Source organism: Ovis aries, chromosome 21 (genome assembly GCF_016772045.2).
Source record: "Ovis aries strain OAR_USU_Benz2616 breed Rambouillet chromosome 21, ARS-UI_Ramb_v3.0, whole genome shotgun sequence".
NCBI lineage: Eukaryota > Metazoa > Chordata > Mammalia > Artiodactyla > Bovidae > Ovis > Ovis aries.
In genome coordinates, this window is record NC_056074.1 from 39,508,458 (window position 1) to 39,528,071 (window position 19,614).

Below are 19,614 nucleotides of genomic sequence, written 5' to 3' on the forward strand. Positions count from 1 at the left end.
CCCCTGATGCCGCCCACACTTTTGTAAACTGCCCCTTCATTTATGACTTAAAAAAAATATATATCTATTTGGCTGCTCTGGGTCTTAGTTAAGGGATGCAGGATCTTTAACTACAGCATGTGGGATCTAGTTCCCTGACCAGGGATCGAACCCAGGCCCCCTGCATTGGAAGTTCACAGTCTTAGCGACAAGGCCAGGGAAGGGACAGGGCAAACTCTCATTTCCCCGCCGTGTGAACAGCATCTGATTTGTGAAGACACAGAAAGACAACCTGGTCTTTAACTGTCCCTGATCCCCTCCCTCCTCCCTGATCCCTCTGTTTTCTGAACCCCAGGAAGACAGATCCAGGCGGGGAGGCCAGCAGCTTACAAAGCTGTTTTTATTGGTTTCTTACTGCCTCACAGAGCGTCAGGGTTGATCCCTCCCGGGCATATGGCATTTGAGAAGATAAATACTTATTTTGCCCCCTTCTCAACCGTAGGGGGAAGTTTAATAAAAATAGTAATATAATAAAATAATAATGACTGTGATCAATAATAAAATGCTCCTATGATCCCCTAATACACAGGTGGTTGAAGCTTTGAGAAAAAGGACCCGTCCCCTTTCTGGGAAGGGCCAGAGTGTGCCTGGATACCCATAGGGTGCCCACCTCTCACCAAGTAGCCCTTATAAATAACCCCCATCCCATCCCTGGCTGGGAGTTTGCTTCTTCCTGGACGGATTAGATGACTGACGGATGCTGGCTGGCTCTCGGGGCCCCTCCCTCTTCTGGGCCCCACCGGCTCCCTGCAGAGAGAAGGGGCCTGGGCCTGTGCTCTCCCAGCTCCCACTCCCTCCAGCCCTCTCCTCTGGCCTCTCTCTTCTCCATTGCTCCTCCTTTATCCTTCTCTCCTTCACCTTCTCCTCTGGCTGGCTCTCACCTCCTTCTGATCACTATCCTCTCCTCTTGCACTTCCTTTCCTCCTCTGTGCCTCTCTCACCACCTTCACCAACATCCTCTCTCACCACCTTCACCGACATCCTCTCTCCTTCTCTACCTCAGCCTCTCAATTAGAGACTGTCTTTCCTATCCTGCCCCTGAGTAGAGACTGGGATATGCCCCTACTTGGCCTTGCTGGGCTTTAGTCCACTGCCAAGACCCCAGCTTGCTCCCAGGCGTCCAGCTTTTCTCTGTCCTGCATCCGGACCCTCATAGGCCTCCTGGGGCTTGGCCCTGGAGATGAGAGCTTTGGCACAATCACCCCTGGACGATGGGGCAGAGGGGCCCCCAGAACAGGAGGGGGCCATCCTATTCCTCGTGGATAGCACAGGTTGGGGTTGTGAGCAGAGGGAAGGGCAGGATGAGGGCTAGGAGTCAGACCCCCACCCCTATCCTGCCTGCAGGGGCCTGGAAACCCAGGCCATGGCTGCCCAGCCCAGACCCTCCCTGAGTCCAATTTCCACATGTCCCGGACCAGCCGGAGTTTGGCATTCCTCAAGCTCTTTGCTCCCTCATGTCTCTCTGGGTCCTGGGATTGGGAGTTGGGCCCTGCCAGAGGACATCAAGGGGAGCTCTCAGATTCAGGGGCTGGGGGGAGGCTCCGGGGTCGTTCTGAGACCTGGAGGGGGAAAGAAACGGAAGTCAGGGTTGACAGAGGAAGGCAGGACTCCTCTCTCACCACGTCAGCACCTCTCAGAGGCTTTCTCAGGACCCATCCATTCATTTGCTCATTCTACATTCAATCAACAAATAGGCTTTATTCCAGGCAGAAGATAAACTTGACCCTCGCGCTCAAGGACCTCAGAGGAAAACTAGAGCACAGCAGGGTCGACAAGGACAGGGTGGAGGGAGGAAGGTGCCAGAGGTGGTGCCAGCCCCAGGGAGGCAGTGACCACCTGACCAGGCAGCCAGGTGGTCTTTGGAGAAGGTGATGTTGGTGCAGAGACTTGAGCATGGCCTGGGTCTTAATCAGGTGGAGGATGGGGATGGGAAAGGGCATCCCAAGAGGAGCAGGGCCATGGCAGGGGCAAGGGCGTGGAGGTGTGCGAGAACACAGCGGGTCCCAGGGCTTTGAGTGGCCTGCTGTGGCTGCAGTGGGGGTGGCAGATGGAGACGGGGCTGGAGGGTGAGGGGATGCTTCCCAAATCCTTAGATCTTCTGGGTCCCCAGCCAGCGCGGACTGCTCCCTCCTCTGACCTCTTGCCCACAGGCTGGGCCTGTGCTCAGAATTCCAAGAACTCCCCTTCTGTGGCCCTCTCCCTTTGTGCCAGGCACCATGCTCAGGTATCTTCACCTCACACAGGTCTCACAACGATAACCTCATTTTACAGGTGAGACAAGCTCGGGGAGGCTGGGCATGTCACCTGGGGCCACACTGCTGAGACAGTCAGAGCCGAGACAGTCAGGCCTCGGCTGACCTGCTTCCAGGCAGGTGAGACCCACTAAGGGGTTAGACAGAGGGAGTCACCATCTCTTAGCATCCAAGGCAGGTGTAGGCTCAGATCGTTCTCTGGCCTCAGGTCCCAGCAAGAGACAGAAGGGCCTGACTCTGAGCGGGGGGAGGCTCACCTGTATCAGGGAGACGGCAGGGCTCAGAGATCCCTGGGGGCAGGACACAGACTCGCTGGACAGAGATGTCCAAGGCTTCCTCTTCACTGCTCCAGGAGCAGAATGAGCGAGGGGACGAAAATCCAGGGTCAGATTTGAAGCGTCCAAATGGGGTGGAAACATGGGGGAGGGACGCAGAGGCAGTGGAGGCGGTGAGGCTGTCCTTACTGGGGTCTGCGTCTTTAGCGAGGCCATCACTGCCCATGGAGGCTGGGCGCCGCGAGGCCTCGGAGAAGCTGTGGGGCCGCTGCGGGCCAGAGCCACGGGCACCTCGTCCCTTCTCTTCCACAGCCTGTTAGGGGACAGCACGAAGGGCTGGGACCAGGTCACACGAACTGCACGTGGCCTGGACGTGCGTAGGTCTGGGGACCCAGGTCAGGAGAGGCTGGTGATCGGCTCCAGAGGACTCATAACTCACCAGAGGGGGCAGGTCCCTGGCGCCAGGTCTCCCGTCTGTAGGGCCCACGTGCACCAGGTGGTTGAAGTTGGTGGGCGTTGAGATGAGCTTGGAGCGCACGAAAGGGTCCTTCAGCATCTCCCTACGCGGGCAGGGGAAGGGAGGTGGGTGGCAAAGGTAACGCCTCTCCAGGAAGGCGAGGCTTGGGTTCGCCCCGCCCCCAAAGTGGGAGGCCCCGCCCACCCACCGCACGGCGCACGCGCACCTGCGCTGCTGCTGCAGCTGCTCCTCTGACACGCGGAAGAAGAAGCGGCGCTTGCTCTTGGTGCGGAAGAGCTGGCGCCGGCTGTTGTCCGTGAGGTTGGGGATGTCGAACTCGTCCTTCTCTGCCAGAGAAGCAGAGAGCTGGGCGGTGCTCCCAAGGCCCCTTGGCCCCAGTCAGCTGGTGCTCAGGGTCACAACCCCTTCCTCCCACCCCCACACTCCCTCACCTGCCCGCGGGTTCCTGAGGTAGGTCAGCCGGACCTTCTCGGTACCGAAGAGGAACAGGGAGCCCTCTGGGTTCAGGGGTCGCACCTGAGGCAGCAGGCACAGGGGTCACACCATGTTGTCCAACCGCACCCCAGTCCAGCCCCAGGGGCCTGGGCAGGCCTCACGGTTTAAATTTTAATTAATTTATTCCACTGCATTGGATCTTAGTTGCAGTATGTGGAATCTAATTCCCTGACTAGGGACTGAACCCAGGCCTCTTGCATTGGGAGCGCAGAGTCTTAGCTACTGGACGATCAGGGAAGTCCCCACACTCACCTTCTTGAGTGGCACGGTCTGGACCCATTCTGCCCTCCTCACATCAAACACATCGATGGCATTCTCGCTGAACACTGTCAGGTAGGGGGCTGCATAACCTGTATAACCAGGGTGGGACTCTGTGCTGTGCAGCCCCAGGCAAGTCAGGCACCTCGATGGGCTGTATCCTAGGGCACACCCTGTACACCGTCCCAGCACTGTCACTTCCACACCCCACCAAAGGCCCTCCTGGAGACTCTCTGGGTTGCCCCACCCAAGCTCCACAGCAAGTAAGAGATAACGAACAGGGAGCTCTCTAAGCCATGTCAGGCCTGCTTGTAACCATGTTGCGTATTTTTCCTCCTTTAATTCTCAAACAACTCTAGGCAGGTAATGTTATCGTCCCTAACGAAACCCCAGAGCTAAATCTCACTTTGTGGTGAGTGAGAGCTGGGAACTGGCCCCAGGCAGTCTGGATCCAACGCCTACACACCGAGTGTCTGTGCTACACCCAACCCACAGGCCCCACCCCAGAAGGGCGACTGTGAAAGGAGCATTGTCCCTCTCTTCCAGCCTGTAGCCCAACACATCAGCTACCTGTGGACGTTTGAGGCTCCCCTGATGCCCTGTTCACTCATTCATTCCTCCAAACATTATAGCCCCTAGGGGGTGCTTGCCTGGGCTACGTGCTGGATGCGATGAAGCACTGCAGACCCCCTATGTACCAAACCAGTCATTGTAATAAGGTGCTGAGAGTCAGGGCAGAGATCTGAATGGAGGTAGGGGAGCAAAAAGGAGCAAAGGACCAACGGTGGCGGGGGAGGAGTGTAAAAGCAATAACGATATTGACAACAATCATGGGGGTCATTTATGGAGGGCCCACTAGATGTAGACCCTGGGGCTGGACTTGCAAACTGAAGAGGCAGCCAGTTATAAAAAGGACAGTAGTTCAGGCAGGGGAAGAGCTTGAATGAAAGCAAGGTCCTGTGCAAGAGGAAGATGAAGGAAGATCCCATACAAGCCACCAAGGGTGTGTCAGGCAGGAGGGCACATACTGGCCTCCAAATCCAACCTCAGGGATTTGGGCAGGACCCTGTCTTCCTCTGATACCAGGCCCTACCCAGCCTGGCCCTCCACAGGCCTCACCCCAGCCCGTGGGTGCTGCTGGCCACAGCAGCTCTTGCATGCGAGACTTGCGGCCGCCGCTGTCCACGTAGACCCCAGCAGTAGTGAAGAGCAGCAGGAACTCACTGAGGCTGAGCTCCACAGCGCCCAGGGCCTCGCCCAGGCCCCCGCGGGATGGGGGGAGCTCCTCAGGCACAAGACCGGCCCCCAGCACTAAAGGCGCTGCCTCGTTAAGCAGCGGGTAGAGGGTGAAGGTGCCAGCCGCGCCCACGCACAGCCGATCGCCCAGCAGCCCCAGGCTCTGCACGGGTGCTGGTGCCTGAAGCTCACGGATGCGGCGCTGCCAGGGCCCCGGGCCTGGGCCCAGCTGGTAGCAGAGCACCTGGCGCTTGACCGCAACGCAGAGCACGGGGGTGCGGGCCTGCAGGATGCGCCCGGCTGCCAGGGCCTGGCAGCCTCGAGACTCGGGGATCTTGGCGCTGGCTGCCTCCACGTTCTCCAGCTCTGCCAGGGCAAAGAGGCGCACGCTGGGGCCTCGGCCACACAGCGCGACCAGAAGGCCCGCAGCGGGGCTCACGGCCAGCCGCTGCACCCGCCGGCACTCGCCCACCTGGAAGATGTCTGCGGGGTTGGCGAGGGAGGGTGTCACCAGCAGGTGGGTGAGGGGTGCCCGGGGCCCAGCCTCCTCTGTCCCTGGGGGTTGACCCCACCCATGCCCACCCTGGCCCGGCCGGCGGGTACCGTTACTGTGCAGATGGATCACAAACAGCCCTTCCTCGGTGCCCAGAGCAAGGCGTTCCTGGTCTGGTGGAGGGAGGGAGGGGATCAGGGGTCAGGGGTCAGAAGGCCCATCCAGAGGCGGGAGATTGGGCAGTCTGCCTGCCCCTGCCAAGGACTCAGAGAGGACAATCCCACCATCCCTGGACCCTTCTGTCCCTGAGTCCAGACTGGCTCTAATGGGGAAGGGCCATGGGGGCCAGGAGTCAGGATGAGAGGCCTCTCCCACCCTGAGCTGTGGGATCTGGGGCTAAGTCACGTCATCTCTCGCAGCCTCGGTAAAATGGGGCTGATAATGTACCTTTCTCACAGAGCTGCTGTGAGGCTGCAAAGAGATGAAGCATCAGAAGGTGAGCGTTAAGCTCACAGCCACCTCTCCTCAATAAATGCCCTTGTCCCCTGGCTCCAAGCTGACATAGGGGACTTGGAGGACGCAAGCCCTGTCTCCCGTGGCTCTGTCCTGAGTGATGGCAGGGAGAAGCCCCAGCCCAGCTGCTGGGGGAGGTCAGGGAGCCTCCTCTCCTGTTCCCCAGCAGTCCGGTGCAAAGGCCCTGCTGTGCACCAGGCTCCTGGGTGAGCGCAGCAGCCCCACAGTGGACAGTGTGAGGCTCCCCCGTCACCAGGCGGCTGCTAACAGCCTGGAGGGGAACCTCCTTTATTGCAAGAGCCTTGGCTCTTTACGCTCACTCGCAATTCTTAAGCAGAAAAGAGGGTGCAGAGAAATGGAGTGGCAGAAGCTAGGCACCCCACCCCAGCCCAGGTCCCTCACAGCCATGCCCAGAGGAGTGGCGAGGAGGACACGTGTGCAAGAGGGTCCACAGCCCTGGGCTGCAGGGACCCGGCAGTGACAGCAGCCCGAGTGACCGCGGCAGGCCGGCACCCCCTCCGCGTGAGGCTCACCAACGATGGCGGCGCAGAGCGCGTGGGACAGCAGCGGCAGCCCGTTGTCGTAGGCCTCCTTGAGGGTGTACACAGGCCGGGGCCGGGGCTGCGCGTCCAGCAGCAGCCGCTGTAGCTCGCCTAGCACCTGCAGCCAGCGCTCCCGCTCACCCTCGCTCTCCGCCAGCAGCAGCACGGTGCATGTGGCAGGTGGCACGGTCAGCTGGGAGGCCGTCACCTGCAGGGGGAGGGTGGACCCAGGCTGGAGGGCAGAGCGCCGGCAGCCAGCTCTCCTTCCTCCCGTCCCTCTGTCCATCGCTGAGGCCCTGGAGCACCAGGTGGGCCTGCCCAGTGCAGTATCAGGCGCTGTCTGGCAGCAGGTGATAAGCCAAGGGTCAGACAAGCACGAGGACAACTCCAGAGCCCTGGGATCAGTGCCACCGAGAGGGCAGGACAGGGCCTCGCGGGAACACAGGGTGGGGCCCGCTCACCCAGGCTGAGCGTGAGAGACGAACTCCCAGCGGAAGAGACGTTTCTGCTGGAGCCTGGGGGATGAGTGGAGTAACCAGGAGTGTTCAAGGTCAAGGAGGGGCAGGGAGCCGGCAGGGCCCTAAACAAGGCCAGGCGCAGCCAGCTTCATGTATGGAAAACTGCAGTGCCGGGTGAAGTGTAGCCACACAGACAGGAATGGAGGCTACTGTAGCCATCCACGTGGAGGCAGGGGGCGCAGGATGAAGGGGGCAGCCACGGTGATGGAGAAGAGCAGCTGGAGTGGGTCCAGCACAGAGGCAGACAGAGGTCTGGCCCATCCCATCCCTGAACTTACCCTAAAGATGCGAGGCAGGTCCTTGGATTGGGCGTGGATAACATCAGGGGCCAGGACAGGGGTGGCTGAGAACTGGGGGTCCCTGGGAGGTTCACGGAGCAGGTCAGAGGTCTGCCGGCCCCAGCCGCCCCCTCGACCCACTCGCCCCCCACCCCTGCTCCAAACCATGGCCTGGCACCCACCTCAGATCCAGAGCCTGCAGGAGGGCCCCGCTGGCCGGGCTGAGCTTCGGGTCTGGGGCATCAAAGAGCAGCAGGCGTGAGTCGCTGAGGGCGGCGAACACTCGCTGCCAGCCCCGCCGGACACCCGAGGGCCGTGGCACCTGGGGGAAGGCAGGCAGGCACAGAGGTCCCACCGGGCCCCGGCCGCCTGCCCGCCCGCCCGCTCTCCCCTCCCCCAGCGCCGGCTCACCGACAGGAAGCCCTCGTAGGCGGTGCCCGTGCCCGTTTCGGGGTGCACTCCCAGGGCCGTGTGGAGGAGGGCAGGGGGCACAGGGCAGGGGGGGGCCTGTGGGGCACAAGTCGGGTGACAGAAGTAGCCGCAAACTGTGGGGAAAGCAGGAGCCGTGAGGGGGGGGGGGCGCGCTGGGGACCGGGGACTCCGGGCAGCCCCAGCCCAGCGCCCTGCAGGCTGTCACGGCCCGGAACCATCGCCAGCTCCCCATGAAGGGAGAAAAGATAAAGAAAACTGAGCAGTGGGAAATGTCGACAGGGGTGGGGGGCGCCTGATGCGGCAGGACGGGGGCCGCTTCCCTCCCCCCACCCGGGGGCTGAGGCTGGCGCAGGGGGTGCCGAGGGTCTCACCGTCACAGCCCAGGCCCTGGCGGCCCAGGCCCAGCATCAGCGAGGTGCAGCGGAGACACTTAGTGGGGGATGGGAAGCTCCGGGGACGCAGCGTGTGTGAGCCAGGCTGGCAAGGGGGACAGGCCCATTACCCATGCCTGACCCTCACCCAAGGCCCCCGAGCCCCCCACCTCCCCCAGGCCACCAAATGAGCCAGGTGGCAGTGTGAACTCAGCGCTCCGAGGGGATCTGGCCATACTCAAAGCTCAGTGCCACCGTCATCATTCCCATTGCGGTCTGCCGGCACGGGGTGGGGGGTGGGGGGATCCCCAAGCAGGACCTCAAAAACCCAGCAAAACGGCTTGGTGCCCCTGCCCCGCCCCGCCGGGCACTGACCTTTGCAGGGGGACTTTCTGTAGGGGGTGTGGGGGCAGCAGGCATCCTGGGGAACACAGCCTGCAGGGGAGCCAAGCACAGGGAGAGGGTGGGGTCCAGCGCCCCCCACCCCGGCCCAGCCCCCCCCCCCCCACCCCGCCGTGGGTCTCCTGCCTGTGCTCACCCCCAGCCGCAGGCTGCGGCGGCCCTCCGGCCTCAGCTCCGGCGCCTCTCCAGAGGTGCCCGCATCTTTGGCGGAATCCTTCTGGGGAACGGCACAGGGGCAGAATCAAGGCCGCTGCCTGTGTCCTTCCTGGGGGGCCTCCCTTGGCAGCCCCACACCCGTTCTTACCTCTGAGCTCCGGAAGGACAGGAAGGGAATCAGGGAGTTTGAAGGCTTGGTGTCTGCAAACAGAGGGCGTGTGTCATGGGGGCCATGGGGCCCCTGTGCCGTTAACACTTGTTCCTTAGAAACCGGAGGCCAGGGCGGGGGGCCTCAGTTTCCACCCCAGTCAATGAGGGAGAGACTGCAGGCGGGGAAGGAGCAGGTGATGGCATACAGCAGGGGCTCAGTAAGCACTAGCTAACAGATAGTGGGTTAGACAGCAGAGTCTGCAAAAGAGTCTTGTCTCCACAGCCCGGCCGGGCTGACCCCCTGGTGAGTGAGAGAGGAGGTCTTGCTCCGAGACAGACAGGGGTGCGCACGGCTACTCACCCAGCGGCCCACGCACCCGCAGCTCCTCCCGCAGCGACGCCACCTCCTGCTGCAAGGCCTGGTGCCGCTTCTCGGCCTCCTGCAGACGGCTGGGGAGAACCGCGTGGGTGCTCGCCACAGGCCTCTGCCCGCATTTTGGGCCCCTCGCCGCGCTGGCCCCTGCCCTCACCTCTCAGCCCGCAGCTGGGCCTCCTGTGCCTGAGTCAGCTGCTCCTGCAGGCCCTGCTTGGCCCGGATCTCGGCCTCCAGCGCTGACTGCAGCTCCAGCCTGGCTGAAGCCTCCATCTTCTGCAGCCTCCGTGCCTTCCACTGGTGGTCCTGGTGGCATCAATGTGCAATGCCCCCAGGGCCGGGTTTCCGCCGAGGCTACCCGCCTCCCACCACGCCACCTGGCCAGGCTCAAAGCCCTGCCTCTGCTGCGGGCCCTGACGGGAGCTTAGACAAGTCCCTGATCTTCCGTGAGCTCAGTGTCCCTACCTGTGGAGCGTGGCTCCCGGCACCCCTCCCTCCAGGTGTCCCCAGGGCTCACCAGCGGCCGGGAAGGGAGAGTCTGGGTGCCCACGTTCCGCAAGGACTCCAGCTCCTCGGCCATCTTGGTGGCCAGGGCCTGCAGGTAGCCTCTTGACACCTTCTCATCATTCACCCTGATCGGGAAGGGAGCTCAGGGTCAGAGGCTACGCCCTCAGTGCTGCCCGGGCCCAGCCCCTGCCCCCAGGCCCTGGGCACCCACCAGCTGAGGATGTCGGCGATCTGGGCCTCCCAGTTGCTTTCCGTCTCCCGCCGCTCACCTTCCAGCCTTTGCTTGCTCTGCTGTTCCCGCTCCAGCTCTTCTATGAGCTGGGAGGGAAGGAGATTCAAGAGACACAGATGAGCCATGTGGGAAACAGGGATCAGCCCCCACTCCTGAGCCTGCCCATGTCCAGCCTGGCTCACCCATCCCATCTGGCCCACATCCCTGGCAGCTGTGCCCACCCGCCCAGCCGGCTCCCCGCCTGTCCCGCTGCCTGCGGGTCTCTCTGACCCTCCATCTGCACCGCTCACCCGCTCCTGCTCCTGGCTCAGCCGCCGGTTCTCCTCCTGCAGCTGGCACAGCACCTCCTCCTTGCCGCTTGGCCTGCCGGGGAGAAGGAGGACTTGGTGAGCCCCCAGCTTGGGTCCCCGCCCTGTCCCCTGCCCCAGCTGCCCAGCTCACCCCTGGCCGCGGGCCTGCTCCAGCTGTGCACGCAGCGCAGCCACCTCCTGCTTCAGCTGTGTCTCGTGGGGCCCGCCACCCTCAGGTGACCCTGTGCCGTTGGTCTCAGAGGCGGTGTGGAAGGTCTAGAGATATAGAGGGTGTGGAGAGGGGTCAGGGCAGGGGTTCAAGACACCATGACCTATTCTACCCCTGGGGCCTGGCCCTGATAGACCCTGAATGGGGTCAGGCTAAGAGAAATGCCACTGGGCAGAGGGTAAGGCCTCACCACCTTGACCTGGGGAGACGCCTTCTCCGGGCTTCGTTCCCGCTGTCTCTGGAGCTGAGTCACCTCTCGCTTCAGGGCGGCCACCTGAGCTTGCAGCTGGGATGGGGTGCAGAGTCAGCCAATGCTGACCCTGTCCACCCCAGCTCTTTTTTTGTGTGTGTGTGTGGCCGCTCCCCACTGCATGTGGGATCTTAGTTCCCTGACCAGGGATTGAACCTGTGCCCTCTGCAATGGAAGCGTGGTCATAGGCACTGGACTACCAGGGGAGCCCTTGTCCACCCTAACTCTTGACCTTGCTCCAGATTCTCGGGCTTTGCTGGCCACAGCAGAAGTGGAAGTGACGGACCCCTGCCCACCCCACCTGCTCCCTTGCTCAGGCCTTGGCCAGCCAAAGTGGGCATGCGAGGCATTTGATATTCCCAGCACCTCAAACCAAGCTCCCCAGGCTTCCCCCTGCCACATCAGGTGTCATGAGGGCAGGGCGCTGCTGCTGTCCCCACCCACCCCATCACTCACCCTGCTCTGGGCATCGTAGGATTCCTCCAGCTGGGAGTTCAGGGCTTGGGTCTGGTTGGCCATGACTGCCTCTCTCTCCTGGGCCTCTTGCAGCTTCTGGAGCAGCTCCTCCTGCCGCCCCTTGGCCTCGCGAAGCTCCCGCGCCTGTGCCTGCTGCCCCACCCGAGCCTCAGCCAGCTCCTGGGGTCCGGGTGGGCGAGGGGAAGGCCAGCCAGAAGTTAGGGCGTGGTCCTCCTTAGCACCCAGCCCTGGGCCACTCACCCATCTCACCACACCCCACCTGGAGGAGCTGGTCTCTCTCCTGCCGCAGGTCACTGTCCTGGCCTGGGCTGCCAGCCGGACACCCGTCTGCCTTGCTGTCCCCCAGCGTCTCTGCCAGGAATTGTCACTGAGACCTGCATGTACAGCCTCAGCCAGGAGCTCTACCTGCAGTGTCTCAGGGAACCCTCACCCCAGCTTGGTTCGGGGCGGGGGGTGGGGGCAGGGGGTGAATCTCCTTGGCCCATTTTCTACACGCAGACTCAGAAAATTTAAGATATTTCCTTAAGATCACACAGCACGTACAGACCCAGGGACAAGACTGGAACCCAGGTTGGACTCAGGTGTGCTGGGAAACCAGCTCAGCCCCCAAGGTGAGGGGAGAGGGGAAGAGACGAGGTGCTGGGGGCAGGGTACCTGACAGCCTGTCCTGTAGAGTCTGCACTTCCTTCCGCAGCTGCTCTAGCTCCCGATGGTCCGAGGGGGTCTGCAGAGCCTCTGCAGTGTGGGGACACCCATAATGCTTAGGAGCTTGTCCTGCGGCAGGGCAAACCCACCCTGCCCTGGCCCTGATGGCACCCATACCTTGGAGCTTCCGGCTCAGCTCCAGCTTCTCCTGCTCCAGACAGCGGAGCTTCCGCTCCAGCGGCGCCAACTGCTCAGAGCTGCTCTCAGGGCTGGGACTGGGGAAAGCACAGCACACAAGTTGGCAGAGAACCATACCCCAGCCTCCTCCATCTTTCTGCATCCAACATTCATTCATCTAAGAAACGCCCACTGCGCACCAGCTCTGTACCCAAGTCTGGGCTCTGGGCTGGGAAGAGAGACAGATGAGACCACACCTTGCCCTTAGGAGGCCCCAGGCAGATACCATGGGTGGCGGCCAGGACAATGGTTCCAGAGTCCCCTGGGCGCTGGTTCCACAGCCCTGGCCCTTATTGTTTGTGTGACCTTGAACAATAACCTAACGTATCAAGGTCTCAGTTTCCCCACAGGAAAAGGGAGGTGACGCTAGGGGCTCTTGCAAGGGCTGTCAAGAGAACTCAGCGGTATGGGCCCAGGACATAGGGAGTACTTCATGAATAAAGGTCAGAGGCATCTGTTGATACTTGACAGTTCCCACCGCCCCAGGGCCTCGCTGCAGTCTCAGGCCAGACTTACAAGTGGAACTGGGCTGAGAGCATCTACCCATTTTACAGAGGTACAAAGTGAGGCTCAGGGAGCAGCACTAGATCTCTGGCTCTGAGTCCACTACACACCCAGCCTGCCATGGAGGGTCCCATGAGGAACAAATACTGGGGCAGAACCCATAGGGGTCATGGCCTCACCAGGACCTTGAGGACATGAAAGGTTGTCCTACTGGGGGCTCAGAGCACACTTCCCGAGCATCTGTCCCATGTGGAAACAGGTGGGCCATTCAGTCCCTTTCCTGGGGTCCTGATGGGCTGCACTCCCAGTGTTCTCCAGGCCAGGCAGCCCTCCAGGTGCGTGAGGACTACTCACCTGCCTGAGGTGTAGGTGAAGCCCACGAATGGCAGGTGGTGGCCTAAGAAGGTCCCGTGGGAGGGCGGCGGCAGGGTTCCCTGCAGAAAGTGGGGAAGGGGAGTCAGAGTAAGAAGTACAGCTCCAGGTGGAGGCGCGAGACCCAGGAGCCCTCAAAAGACTACAACCCCCACAAGTCTTTGAGGTTCTGGCCCCACAGGTACTGCTGGGAGTCTTATAGGATGTCTGGATGACAGGATGACACTTGTGGTCAAAGATCCTTCACTTGGCACAACCCACTTCAGTGCACGTGAACCAGCCCAGGTGAGCCGTAACTCCCATGGGCCTCCCATCCCCAGCCCAGCAAATGCTTTGGGGAACTTTGTGGGGCAGGGGAGGGTCCCGCAGCCACTGAGACTCCAGGCAGCTGTCCTGCTGCTGTCGGTCCCTCCACTCACTGGATGGTTGAGGGTGTCGTCGTCCACATCGAAGTTGGAGGTGTCCATGGGCCCACGCAACTCGGGGATGTAGGGGGCAGTGCTGGTCGCCAGCCTCTCCCAGTCCACGCCTTCAAAGAAGGGGTGGTTCCGGAAGTCATCCAGCCCTCTTCGGCCCAGACGCTCCTCCTGGCGGCACAGCAGCTGGCGGATCAGGTCTTGGGCACTGGCTGGCACGTCGGGCACGTCGGGGAACTGCAGGTGGTCCTGCGGTCCCGGAGGACGGGTGCAGGTGAATGTCCAGAATCCTACCCCCACCCAGGGCATCTCCAACCTCACAGCCTCAGGAGTCCCACGGCCCTCCCAGAATCCCAGGGCCTGGCGGCCAGACCTCGTGGTTCATGATCTTGCCGTAGGTTTCCACCAGAGATTCAGCATAGAAGGGCGTCTCCCCGAAGAGCAGCTCATAGGCACAGACCCCCAGGGACCACCAGTCGCACTGTGGGCCGTAGTGGCCCTTGCCCTCCTCCATGGCCTGCAGGATCTCGGGGGAGATGTAGTCAGGTGTCCCCACTGCCACCGATGAGTCCACCTGTGGGAGGTGACATTGATGGCGCCACAAAGACGGGCTTGCGTCTGGGCCCAGCTCCTCCACTCCCTAGGGCTGGGCTGGCCCAGCGCCCCCGCCTAGGTCCTAGGCTTAGCTCTTCCTTCCCCTGGGAGTCTACGGCCGCTCGCACCAGGCCTGGTGCCTCCTGTTCCCCTGGGAGCTCTCCCAGCCAGGTGTCCTCTGTCCCACATGGGGCGGGGTTCTTACCATGCCACTGTTGTTGAGACGTAGGCAGGAGCCAAAGTCGGCCAAGCGGATGTGCCCGTTCATGTCCAGCAGGATATTGTCTGGCTTGACATCCCTGGGGGAGGGCAGGGAGAGTGATCTGTGAGTGTGGCTATGCATTTAGGCACACACCTGGGTGTGTGAGTGCGTGCATGTGCACACACCAATGTGTGTATGCTCACACTTTGTGTTCCTGCATGTGCTAGCATGTGAAGAGGGGAAGGATGGTGGTCGGGCCTCCTGGCTCCCAAGAAGGAAGAAGGTGGTTAAGTTGGGGAGAGAGACCCTTGGAGGCAGCTGAGTGTGCCATGGTGGACACAGGAGCCAGACTCCCCCAGTGTCACCCACTGGCTGAGTCACCATGAGCCAGGTGCTTACCCGTGCTAAGCCCTGACTTCCTCATCTATAAAATGGGATGATGGTAGCTCCCATGACACAACGTTTGGGGTGGGAAGAGTCACAGGTTCTCTGCATACGAAGCACCCAGCACAGGATTTGGCACATACGTGCTCAGCTGTCCTCAGAGCTGTCAAGAAGGGCTGGCAAAGACAGCAGGGGCTTTGGGGGCCACACCTGTGGACGTAGCCCAACTGATGCAGCGAGTGAATGGCCAGCACCATCTCAGCCAGGTAGAACTGGGCCAGCTCGGGCGGGAGGCGGTCTTCAAAGCGGCTCAGCAGAGTGAGGAGGTCCCCTCCAGCATAGTAATCCATCACTAGGTACTAGACGGTGGTGGGTGGGGGGCAAGAATCAGATGGGGGGGCACCTGTCTCCTGCACACCTCACAGGGGTCCCTCAGGGCTCTGGAAAGGCAGGGCCATGTCTCCCAGCAGCTCTGGGGCAGCCAGCTCTCAGCCAAGGCTCAGGCAAGAGGGTCCAGGCCTGAGCTGGTGGGGAGTGGAAGCTTCTTGGACCCAGGAGGAGGGGTCTCTTTCTCCTTGGACCAAGGCTTCTGGCCCCCAAAGATCTTCTCCTTCGTCCCCAGGGATGGCATCACTGACTCAATGGACATGAGTCTGAGCAGACCCCGGGAGCTAGTGAAGGACAGGGAAGCCTGGCGTGCTGCAGTCCATGGGGTCGCAAAGAGTCAAACACAACTGAGTGAGTGAACCACCACCCCCCGCCCCTGCAGCTTTCTGAGCATCCTCACCAGATACTCCTCATCTTGGAAAGCATAATGCAGAGCGGTCACCCAGCGGCTGTCCCCCTTCACCAGAACATCCCGCTCCTCCCGGAAACAGGCCGTCTGTAACAGTTTGGGGAAATGGGGTAGGGAGGTTGGGATCAGAGCCCAGCAACCCCACCTTGCCAGTTCAGGGGATGGAGGAAGACTCAGTAAGGCTAGAACGGGGATCAAGGTCACCTGTGTTAGCCTGAGCCTCAGTGTTATCATAAGAAAAATAGAAGAACCCTCCTTTTACTAAGAAAGGCTTCTTGTGTGGAAGGGATGGGAGGAACCCGTGCTGCTGGGGGTGGATCCTCTGCCTGTTTGGCAGCCATGCCCGGCCACTTCCCCTGCAGGTCTCAGAGGCCTGTAGACTTCCCTCTGCAGGGACCCCAGGTTCCCCCGGACCCAACACTGACCTCGGCCCTCTTCAGCATCTCCCACTTGTGCAGCATTTTCATGGCAAAAATCTGCCCACTGTCCCTCTGCCTCACCACAGCGACCTGAGGCCACAGAGAGTACTGGGGTCACGCCGGTCTGGGGGCAAACACCTTTTTCCTCCCCCCCACCAACCCCAGGGCCATCTGCTCACCTCCCCGAAGGCCCCTCGGCCGATCACCTTCAAGATCTCAAAGTCGTCTCTCTGCAGCCGCAGCTCTTTCACCTTTGCTACGAAGGGACTGACTGAGGGACAGAGAGTGGGGCTCAGAGAGCCTGTATGGAGGGCCCCGGCTCCCTCTCACTTGCCCTCCCATGAGGCCAGGGCAGGGATGACCTCCCCAGCGATGGCCTCTGGCCAGGGGGTTGACAAGAGCTGCAGCCCATTCAGCCACGATCAGGAAGCATGGAAGGTGGGGTGCTGGCTCTGCTGACCCCCTGGCCCCTGGATCTCCCTGAATCCATGGTTCCCAGGTGGCATCTGTCCCAGGGGCTGATGGGATTTGTAGTCCTCCCCTGCCTGGGGGCTGACCCTGGCCGGCCAGGTCACCCTGGAATGATGGGGATACCATTCCCACCCCCAGCCTGCAGTCCTTGGCCCCTGAGCAGGACCAGGCCAGAGCCTGTCTTGGGAAACTGGACTGGCAACATTCCTTGTCCCCAGAGAGGCTTCTATGCCACCGAGGAGCTGTGGGTCCCTCGTAGGCACAGAGGTACCTGGGTGGAGTGAGGCCTGGGGCTGCCCTAGAGGGCAGGTAGGGCACGGTTCTGTGGGGCTGTGGGAGGGCAGGCTCTGTGCTCCCCGAGTGGGGCCTCCTTGGTCCGGAGGCACAGAGAGGTCTGCCCGGGTTCACACAAGGCTCAACTACAGGGCCAAGACACCTTTTCTGGTGCCCGATGCTGGCACCCGAGGGCGTGAGCACTCGGGATCTCCTCCAGGCCTGAGAAGCCCTATGACTCTGAGCCCTGCCTCCCTCTCTGGACACAGCCTGTACCTGGCCAAGCACCTCCTCCTCACCGCCCCAGACACTCCCAGAAAGGACATCTCCAGCCACTCCCTGGCCCTTCGCAGGCCTGGAGGAGCCCCATGCCTGGGAGCGAGAAATTGGGGCCTGGAGACTTAGGGAGGTGAGGGGGAACAGCTGGGGTCAAGGGCGCTACAGTCTGGGCTCCCTGCCTCAGTTTCCCCCTGCCAGCAGGTACACGCCCTGCCAGCTGGGCAGGTCTGTGGGTGGGACAGAGAGCTGCTCCACAGGTTTATCAGGCAGAACCCCCGCAGCAGGGGTGGTGTGGAAACCTCATTACAGAAATAAATTGTCCTTTTCCTGGGTCTGTGTATAGCTGGGGAGGAGCAGCTGCAGGACTCCAAGGGGGAACCCGAGGTGTGGGCAGCTACCCATCGACCAGATGGGAGCTGAAGCCTGGGGCCCAGAGGCAGGAGGACCCAAGCCCCCAAGCCAGGCTGCCCAGTCCCCTCGCCATGCTGCAGGGATGGGGGCTCTGGGAGGGAGCAGGGACAAGTTGAGGCAGGAGCAGAGTGAGTCACCGCCCTGCGTTACCTCAGGAGATGTCAACAGACAGGCCCCCACACCGGGGTCCCGGCGGAGGTGCCAGAGGCAGGCAGGGAGGAGCACGTGGGCATCACGGGGGTGATGACAACACGGACAGGCACACACACACACACACACACACACACACACACACAGTCCCAGGGAGAGAGGAGGGCAGCAGGGCCCAGGGCCCTCTGACCGCCCTCCGCCTAGAGGATGGCCTGGGGCAGGTCTCACAGGCCCCCAACCGTGCCAGGCTGGGCCTCACGCCTGCCTAGAGCGCAGGCATACCAGGAATGCTAGTCGCCCACTGGGCAAACACTCACCTCACCCCACCCTCCAAGCCAATGGCCTTCCCCCATGGCCCCACCAGGTGTAACTAGAGAGCCCTGGGGGCTGGCATTGGCTTCAGGGTCATCCGGGGCCAGCCACTCCTGGTGACTCAGGTAAGTCAACCCCAGGAAGCGTGCAGACCCACCTCCAGCCTGGCCCCCTTCCCCAGCCTGGGGCACAGCCCTCAGGAGGCCTGGTCAGCCGCTTGCCCACAAAGGGTGCCTGTGCCCAGTCTCGGGTGGTCCTGTGTGTGGGTAAGTGTAAGTGTGTGTATGTTTGTGTGTGTGTGGTGGGAGTGGGGGATGCTACAGAGCTGTGAGTGGATATAGACAAGTGTGTATCAGAGCCAGCGTGGGTGGGGTGGTCAGCAGGGCTCCCTGGGTCCCTCCAGGAGCTGAACGTGTGTCTCAGTGCGTCCGTGGAAGGTGGGAGCCAGAGAAAACGTACGTGTCAGTGAGTCCTGTGCACAGGGGTCTCCATGTGAGAGTGTGTTCTCACCGGTCCTGAGGTGACTGTGTGAGCGTGTGTTGCGTACATGTGTCTGGAGTCTCTACCTGGCACCAAGTTTCTGTGTGTCTGTGTGTGACGTGTGTGGGGCCCACGTGCCAGGTTCCGGGAGTGAATCTGTGGGTGAATCTGAATGACGGTGAAACAGGCAGGTGAAGGAGAGGGCCGAGGGTGGGGGTCCTGCAGCACGCATCAGGGCCAATGCAGGTCATCTGGGATGGGGTGGGGGAGCCTGAGGGAGTGCGGCTCCTCACAGGAGGGTCTGCGAGCAGGGAGCACGAAGACAGAGGCTCCCTGCGGGGTGTCCCTCTGTCCACCCCCCCCCCCCCCCCGCCCCCCACGGTCCCGCCCGGGCCACTCACCCCAGCTCAGGAACTGCGCCACATTGCGCTCCCGCCGCAGGGGGGCGCTGCTGAGCTCGTGGTGCAGCCCCAGCAGCAGATCCAGGAGGCCGTCGAGCCCCGGGCCGCCACCGGCCTCGCCCCGCGCCAGCCGCTCCAGCGCGCGCAGCCGCCGCTCCATGGCTGCGGCCGGAGCCCCGGGCCCGGGCTAGAGTCGGGCCGCTCGCATGCCCGCCCGTCGGTCCGTCCGTCGATCAGTCCGCGGGTGGGTCCGCGAGTCCTCCCCCCACCCTCCCGCCCTCCCCGCTGTCACCGTCCTCCGCTGCCGCCCGCGCGCCCTCACCTGGACGCCGCTCCCCACCCTCCGCCCCGCCCCCCGACGGACGGGCAGGTGTGCCCCGGCCAATGGGAGACGGGACTGGAGGTGAAGGTGGGAGGGCGGAGGCGCGCGGGGGCGGGGCCAGCTCCCGGCCAGGAAGTGGGGGGGCGGGCCCCGAAGAGTAACTCCTGGGCGGGGCGGAGCAAGGAGAGGGGTAGGGGCGGAGGGGGGCGTCCCATCGCATCCCAGACGGGAACCGGGTCCTCTCGCGGCCCCAGCCCCCGCCCCCGCCGGCGAGGGCCGGCGCCTGTCCTAGGTGGGGGATGCCCAGGGCACTGCAGCTCCCCTCGCCCCCTGGGGCAGGGGCAGCCTCTCCGGAGAGCCTGCCCTCTCAGCGAGGGGAGAGGGGCTGGGGACGCCTGCGGCCCCGAAGCCGGATGGGAGTTGTAGTCCGCTCCCTCCCTGGGATGCCGGCCTCTTGGCATACCCCCCACCCCCCTGGCTAGTTTCTGATTTCATTTTGTTTGCATCGTTACGGCCGACCGGGGAGACGGGTAGGTGAAGCAAGGATGCTTCCACCCATTTGGCAGATGACGCACAGGCTTGGGAAGGACGAAGGTGAATTGAGGAACTGAGGGGTGAGGAAGCCCCAAAGCTAGATCCTGGAGTGGGGCTGGCCTGGTAATGTCACCACAGGCTTTTTAAGCTTGGGCGGCCCGCCTGG

General features: G+C 62.4%; 1 protein-coding gene across 12 annotated transcripts; it reads right to left on the reverse strand.

Moving 5' to 3' along the window:
• Positions 1-361: 361 nt before the first annotated feature.
• Positions 362-18,937, reverse strand: CDC42BPG (CDC42 binding protein kinase gamma). Of its 12 annotated transcripts, XM_042238266.2 has the most exons (38): positions 18,593-18,937; positions 15,995-16,086; positions 15,822-15,905; positions 15,388-15,483; positions 14,811-14,959; positions 14,220-14,313; positions 13,794-13,994; positions 13,424-13,669; positions 12,987-13,066; positions 12,069-12,166; positions 11,901-11,981; positions 11,506-11,597; positions 11,226-11,405; positions 10,710-10,805; positions 10,442-10,566; positions 10,291-10,363; positions 9,980-10,086; positions 9,779-9,893; positions 9,419-9,567; positions 9,250-9,338; positions 8,887-8,939; positions 8,719-8,799; positions 8,556-8,615; positions 8,181-8,286; positions 7,789-7,922; positions 7,560-7,699; positions 7,378-7,459; positions 7,043-7,096; positions 6,573-6,789; positions 5,637-5,699; positions 4,917-5,516; positions 3,792-3,889; positions 3,476-3,560; positions 3,250-3,370; positions 3,006-3,126; positions 2,756-2,879; positions 2,549-2,634; positions 362-1,598 (listed from the first exon to the last, which is right to left on the reverse strand). In XM_042238266.2, exons 1-38 carry the CDS (start codon positions 18,750-18,752, stop codon positions 1,542-1,544), a joined length of 4,689 nt encoding a protein of 1,562 aa, XP_042094200.1. In that variant the 5' UTR covers positions 18,753-18,937; the 3' UTR covers positions 362-1,541. The 12 variants fall into 12 exon arrangements, with proteins under 12 accessions (XP_042094200.1, XP_042094197.1, XP_027815300.1 ...); XM_042238263.2 differs by having other exon boundaries at positions 2,549-2,879; positions 10,719-10,805; XM_027959499.3 differs by lacking the exon at positions 7,043-7,096 and having other exon boundaries at positions 10,713-10,805.
• Between the last annotated feature and the right edge of the window lie 677 nt (positions 18,938-19,614).

Excerpts from the sequence above, each read along its gene's own strand:
- CDC42BPG (XM_042238261.2), bottom strand. The coding sequence starts at position 18,752 with ATGGAGCGGCGGCTGCGCGCGCTGGAGCGGCTGGCGCGGGGCGAGGCC. Across the intron at positions 16,087-18,592 it reads GGCGCAGTTCCTGAGCTGGG|TCAGTCCCTTCGTAGCAAAG; the intron begins GTGAGTGGCCCG and ends TCTGTCCCTCAG. Across the intron at positions 15,906-15,994 it reads GCCGAGGGGCCTTCGGGGAG|GTCGCTGTGGTGAGGCAGAG; the intron begins GTGAGCAGATGG and ends CTGTGGCCTCAG.